The 7,347-nt window shown below is 37.3% G+C and overlaps 1 protein-coding gene across 1 annotated transcript; it reads right to left on the bottom strand.

Moving 5' to 3' along the window:
- On the bottom strand, window positions 1–3,029 carry LOC145778713 (uncharacterized). Its single transcript, XM_082590270.1, has 3 exons — window positions 2,054–3,029; window positions 1,532–1,662; window positions 1–435 (listed from the first exon to the last, which is right to left on the bottom strand). Exons 1-3 carry the CDS (start codon window positions 2,383–2,385, stop codon window positions 254–256), a joined length of 645 nt encoding a protein of 214 aa, XP_082446396.1. The 5' UTR covers window positions 2,386–3,029; the 3' UTR covers window positions 1–253.
- Between the last annotated feature and the right edge of the window lie 4,318 nt (window positions 3,030–7,347).

Here is a 7,347-nt window from a genome sequence, read left to right as displayed (position 1 = left end):
TGTGACTTCTTTTTATTTCAAATCAGGATAATTTAAATCCAACATATTTTCTATGTTCACTTGAAAATTTCGACCTAACAGCCGAAACAACGCATGACGGCAGAGGCACACGGATTGAATGACAAAGGTAACCCCAGATCCACCGAACAAATTGTCTGTAGACAATGTGCCTATAACGTATTTAAAAGCAACTTTTGGTTACATGAATATAATACAACATGATTGCCCACGTTTAGGTATTGCATTTGCTACATCATTTAAGACGGGTTTTGGTTAGAAAACCGTGAAAAATAAGATGCAATTGCATCAGAAACATCTGGATGCAAACGTCTAAGCATAAATGCATGGAAAGAGGTGTGCTTTCCCATTCTTCTCGGTGTTCTGCCAATGTTTCCCTTTCACACAATGCAATCTTCAAAAGGCTCTTGGCATGATCTTTAAAAAAGATAATGCATTTTAAATCAATAAAAATGTATGGTAGTCACAATGATTGCTGCACACATTTCACTTTACCGCACATGCTTATCCAGTCAACGAAATCAGTCCTTTTTACATTGATTCAACGTTTTGCAAACGTTGAATCAATGTAAAAATGACGAATTTTGCGTCAAATAAATGAATAATAAAATGACAAAATTTGCGTCAAATCCGTCATTTTTACATTGTTTCAACGTCTGCAAAACGTTGAATCAATGTAAAAATGATTGATTTTGCTGACTGGGTAATCACATACTACAACTACACAGTACACATATTATAAAGTAGCAGTTTTGGAATATTGCTAATTTCATAAAATTATGGTGTATAGATAACTTATGGTAAGTGGGGTTTTCTTTGATCGTTTTTAGAGAATAGCCTCATTCCTTATGCTTTGCTTTCGGATAGCTAACCCGAAACCTAGCGGTAGACCTGCTGCTATTCTTGTTGGAATGAATAGCAGTTACAAGTTGTCTATGCATAGTATTATATAAAAGAAATGCAGTTACAAGTTGTCTATGCATAGTATAAAAGAAATGCAGACCAAAATGATGTTTGCACTTACAAGCCAATAAAAACTTATCTTTTATTACATCTATTATAACAAATCCGTAACAAAAATGTTGACCAATAATAGGCCTTCCCATCCCGCCCCGTTAGCTCAGTGGTTACGCGCCCGGCTCAAGTTCGACTCTCGGAGTGTGCGCTTGAGCAACGCACTTTCAGGACTGCTTCCCATTCAGTGGCACCTAGTGAATTCTCCAGCAACAACACTTCAACAATCGAAAAACTTCAACTTTGCTAATCTCGGTAACCAGCCCTGTGTCAAGAGCCTCCACAAGTATGCGAAACTACCAGGAATAACCAATCAAGGCTTTGCCAGTCCGAGGATAAAGATTCAAAACCAACCAAGACACAAGCAGTTTTACAAATGAAACTCATTTTGGCAGCATGATTCTCAAAAGCAGCAAGCAATGTATGATGTATGAGGGGACGACATCATCGCCACCCGTTATTTCATATGTTAGTTTATTATAGAGTTAAAATTTCTTACCTTTTGCCACACTCCTTGGCTTCATGGCATCCTTTTGACAAACAAACACGAAAATCCGATATGTTGTATTGTGTTGCGGCATAACAAATAACGATTTTTGTTTGGCTTGACCCATCAGTATACCAGGACAACTATGAACACAAAAAGCACATTACAAAACAGCACAATACAACTCAAGATTACAAGACAGTAGGCTAATAAAGAAAACTCACATTTATGTACTGTTACATTACCGTTGCATATCGTGCTAGCCAGTAAATGAAATAAACACCAGTTTGTCAAGGACTTGTTTTTGTTAATATACTTGGTGAGTTATAGATAGGTCATTTTAAAATTACATGTAGCTAGGATAGGAATCGCTATGCCAGCAACTAAAATGTAATATGCTTAGCCGGAAGGTATTCTAAATTATCATATATGAAAAACAATTTCTCAAGGATGGTACAGTACTCCCCATTCCCCAATTTATGTACGGTACTTTATAACAAACATGTAGTAACATTATTGTTAACTCAAAATTACTTCAAGAACTTGACGTTTCCTGACAGCCGGTCGTATGGATGGATTGGAATTTTGTTGTGGAGTTGTCTCCCCACTGGACCTTGACTCCAAAGGTTGCAGAGTTGTTGAAATGGATTTTTTTGAAAATAATTGAAGGGCATGCATTGCGGTTTAATGCTGTGTGGCAAGTCCCATGTTAAATTGAAGATTTTGAAAATCTGTTTCCTTGAAATGGAGTCGGCATTATTATGCTGGTCTCTGTTGCTCCTGGCCATACTCTTGTGGTGTTTACAAACTTGTCCCATTTCAATTTTCTTGTATGAAGAACCACCAGATGAACACTGAACAGTCATACACAACACATCGACTTGTCATGATGAGTATAAAACTGTAACAGGTTTAGCTTAATCTATTCAAGTAAGGTATGGCACTGGGAAAGCATGTACCGTATATTGAGGTAGGCATATTAGTTTAACCTGTCTGATAGGCCTACAAACATGTCTGATAGTACACAAACATGACTAAAGATGAAAAATAAATAAATTTAAGCCCCTACAACCCTTGACTGTCTAAACCTCTTGTTACTAAATCCCATCAAAACCATTCTGTAGCACTGAAGCAAAATAATCGCATTTGCTTGTTTCCTGCAAACAGTGCAAGGCCTAGTGTAAATGTGTAGTATGGTCTCTAAAATGATGTAATCTAGTATCAAAGCTACAATAAACTAAATCTGAGCTAAAATTTTTACTTGTGATAATCTTATCTACTGCTGCAACGCTTCAAACCTTATCTGCAGCTGCACTCAACACCTTAAACCAGCAAAATGTTTTTGCCAAAGTCTGGTTATGACGTCACGTAAGCAAATATTTTATTTTGACAACAGTTGAGGCGGCGTGTGTTCGAATTGCAAAACCAAAACTTTGTTTTAAGATTGCGCGAGAACAAATGGGTACTTTTTCATAAAAACAAGTGCAACGTGTTTTTGAATATCCCCTTTATGTATTTCAACTCTCAATTTGCATTTGAAAATGGGGTTGTCTGCCCCTTTAAGAGAAATTTGGCATTAAAAATGCCAACCTGGCATCCCTGGTGCAGGACTGGCCGTTGGACCCGCGAGAGCGTGTGATAGTCACGTGATCGACGATGCGCATGCGTCGAAGTCTTTTTCGCTTGCAAAATGCGACAAGACAGATTTCGCGCCACTCGCGTTGCTTTCAACCGCGTTCAGCCGAAAGGGCGGCTATAATTTCGAATATGTCCGATACGAAAAACGATTTTCGAATATCACCTTTATCGAAATTGAACACCCCTACTAGTAGGCCTGGCAGGTAAGTTACACTCTTACTGTTGAGCTTCAGTGTGGGCTGCTGTGCTTTTGCAAACAAAGTGCGGTTAATGTGCTCGGATGGTTGGTTACTGAGAAAGAATCAATTACCGTTAACGTGACGTTTTGTAGAATTCCTAGTTTTTTTTCTAATACGCTATACCGTACATAAATTGGTCGATTCCGTCAGATTTGCTCAGTAAGCCTGGAACGCGTAAAATGGTTTACAGTAAGAACAGATAAAATGTTCATGCGAAGTTTGATACAAAGAAGAACAGTGTAGTCTAGAAAAGGAGCTTTTCAGTTTGTTTTTATTTCTGATCATCACAAAAAAAAACAATATATGCCAAACATAGTAGAGATCTAGAAAAAGGTAGACGCGACAAAACGAGAACATTATAATGATTTATCACCTCCCTTGTTTTTTCACTTTCCTCAGTAGCACCATCTCTCGTGCTTAGATTTTTTTTTTACAAATTTTGGTCTTCTGTCTTGTTCATTAGACAAGATCGACAAGGCAAACAGCTTGCGTTAATATGTCCAGAGAAACATCAATTACAAGTTGAGGCTTAAAGCAAATGCGGTTTTGAATTATATGCAACAACACTTCTTTTAAGTATGAAATCTTCCAAGCTAGCAAAGTTGATGTAAAAACAACGTTCTTAGTTGGGTTATTGCTGCTTTGTTGGCGGCTACTAACCTGTGGCCTGTTGAATCAAAGATTTCAACCGAGAAAAAAACGTCTATGTTCCATTTAGTAGCACATTGAAAAATAAAATTAGGGGGTAGGGGAGACTGGGGATAAGCGGGACAAAATTTTAAGAGTTCAGAAAAACGCAAATCACGATTTTTTGCTTTCTGAGATTTTATTACTAGCACTTGTAGCCTATTTTGTGGAGTTTGATGCCTTTCATCAATTTGAAAGCAGTGAGTCAAATGAGTATAGGCCTATATGGGACACGTGCAGGAGAACTGGGACACAGTGTTAGGAGAAGTGGGACACCTTGTCCTTGGGGTAAAATAGGCAGTAGGCTACAAAAAATGCACACAAATTTTGCTGTTGAAGTTTGTCTTTTAGTTTTATTACAATAATAACAAACTCAAACAACGAAAATGATGTTAACAGTCAGCACACTATAAAAATGCAATGTTTCAAACATGTTTGTGAAAAAATATCTTTGATCTTTTAGCGAATATCAAGATCTCTAAACTTGACGGCAAATATTATGCTGTCCTTGGTATGAAGTGTTGTTCCTTTCGAAGATGACTTTGAAAGAATGGTGAAATATAATAATACCAAGTGGAGAAACAGGGTGGGAGTCAGGGACTTGCGGATGAACAAATTTGTTGTCGAATTTACTAGTTTTCCTTAAAAATTTAACCACCACATCTTCACTAGATGTTTCCTCAACTTGAGCCACATAGAATGCAGGATTGGGAGCTTTCTCAATTTTAAATTCTGCAAGACCACATGACCCCACTTGCAAGGCATTTGGATCCACACCTCCTAAATAAATTAGATCCAAAAATTCATCGTCACATTTCTCAAGTCCGTCATCTTTGCTATCCGCCATGATCATCACAACGTCATCATCATCTGAGCTTTCATCATCAGCGACGTGTTTCTTCTTTTGCAGACGTTTAGGCTAAGCGACACTGTAAAGTTAGACTTTTTTCGGTGACTTTTCTCAAGATCTAACCCTACGATGTGAACTAGCACTATTTGTAACATCACTTTTGTGAATATAAAAGTTGTGTGAGCGAAATCAAAATTTTCCTATCTGGAAATTTGGTTGTCTGTTGGATTATAGAAACAACATTTAAATTCTCCCTTTGTCTGTAGCGTCCGGAAAAAACAAGTCTATTAACTATCTTAGATTCTGACAGTTTTCAGACTAAAAAGGAGTCTATGCCTCCTTTAGTCATATAGTGGCGCCCATATTTTGAAATAGTGTTATTTTTAACTTTCAACGCATCGAAAATAGCCTGTGTTGTCGGATTCCTTCCAGTTGATTAATTATTGTGAGATTACATCTGTGTATACGTTGGCATAGCACAGTTTGACGTTGATTCTATGCTAAATGGGTTCGCTTGTTTGTAAACGTATTCCTTTGTGTCAATTTCTTAAAAATTCGTTGTATTGTGAAATACTCAGCATTAACGTCAACGAACGGCCTTTTTATGCAACTATAACGTTTTTACATTCAGCATCAGGAATAGCCTTTTTCCTAATTCATGGCTTTAAATAGAAGAACTTTGCGTTATTTCTCTAATTCAGCAATAATAGCTCAGCTACGCGAACATTCCTTTGTGTCAATTTCACACGTATTAATGGATAGAATTGTTTAGCAGTTTAGAAATAGATTACTGTATTTGTTAACTGAGCTATTGAAATGAACTCCTGATCGTAATTTAAGAAAGGTTATATTAGACTTTCTGAAGTATTTGTTAACTATAATTCTATTCTATTTAGTCGTGATATAATGCTTAGGCGTATCACCTTGTAAATGCATTCTGGAAAAGGGGTTGTCAACAACCGGTAAATATGATTTTCATTTTATTCATAGTTTGTCTCATTTGTTAACCAGCCGTACATCTCTTATGAAGTTTAACATACCAAACGTATGATGTCTACTTGTATATTGTGGTAACTGTTTATTATTATTATACGTTTTCGTATTCGTAAAGTCACGGTTATTTTCCCCAGAGAAAAACCGCGACCTGACGAGGACAAATTGAGTGCTTCGAAGACAATTGCGCGTTTTTCCAACATAGAACAATCATCCCAGCTTGTTGGTGGTATGCGAGCAGACAAGTTCAAGTGGAATCACCTCAGTGTAGATCAGGTGTTTTAACATCAGACAACCCGCACCGCTATACGATCTTACATTGAAAGTTTTTCTCGGTTGACGGAGGTATCAACCGATTGATCCGGTCGTAAGTATAAACCGGTAGTGTACAGAATTATTTCTTTTAGTAAGAAATTTTCTGGTCGCAGAGTTGCGACTCGTTTGTCATCGTTCGAATAACGATTGGCAGTTCTCGTTGATCTCTTGAAGAAGTTTACTTAGTATCGTTATATCGCTTTTTCCTCTTTCTTAAAACTCTTTGAATGTTAAGAAGTGGGAAATTTTATAGCAAAATGGCCTGTGAAACTATTGAAACTGCTGTTAAAAATTTAAATGATTTCTATCTTGAAATCAATAACCTTATGAAGACTCCCCATTGCGCAAAAACGGTACGCGCTCGTCTTCCTGATTTAGATAATTTGTTCAGTTCTCTTATGGCACTTTGTGTTGACATTTCTGCTGATAAACCACTTCTGGAATCTTGTACTTTTAGTAAAGATGACTATTCTCGTGGTAAAGACGAATTCTTGACTTTTGTTGAAGGCTGGTTGCGAGAGCAGGATGATGAACACGAGAGTGGTCATACTCAAGCCCGCAACCAGGGGGGGGCATTGGGGGCATTTGCCCCCCCCCAAATTTTTTGAAAATTTTTTAAGTGTTCTATGCAGTATGAAATGTACTATGAACGTACGTCGTACACGTACAGCCATACTGTAGACTCCAGTCAGTTTATGACTCCAGTCGTGCCAATGCAGTTCGTAGCCTACAGATGTTGTATTTCATTTGTAATCGACTGAACACATTACTGTATTATCGTAATTTTCTTCCTTGGGTAGTCATAGCTAAATGAAAAAAGGTTACAAATGCTAGTTTCCTTTAATGCTGTAGGTTACTAAACAAAAACGTGATTGACATAAGTTATGATCACTGAATCGTAACATGGTAGTGCCACACACTCTATCAATGGGCGTGGACATAAACATAAAAATGACACAATGCATCATTTTTAATGTTTGTTCTTTGATAAAAATTAAATGCCCCCCCCGAAAATATTTGCTGGTTGCGGGCCTGGTCATACTCCTTCTATTGATATAATTCGTGTTTTGCAACGTTCCAAAAATGGCTCTAAAACCGGTAGCCAT

This window comes from Aplidium turbinatum, chromosome 10 (assembly GCF_918807975.1).
Source record: "Aplidium turbinatum chromosome 10, kaAplTurb1.1, whole genome shotgun sequence".
Taxonomy (NCBI): domain Eukaryota; kingdom Metazoa; phylum Chordata; class Ascidiacea; order Aplousobranchia; family Polyclinidae; genus Aplidium; species Aplidium turbinatum.
The sequence above is the reverse complement of the archived record's forward strand: the minus strand, read 5'-3'. Positions and strand labels throughout refer to the sequence as shown.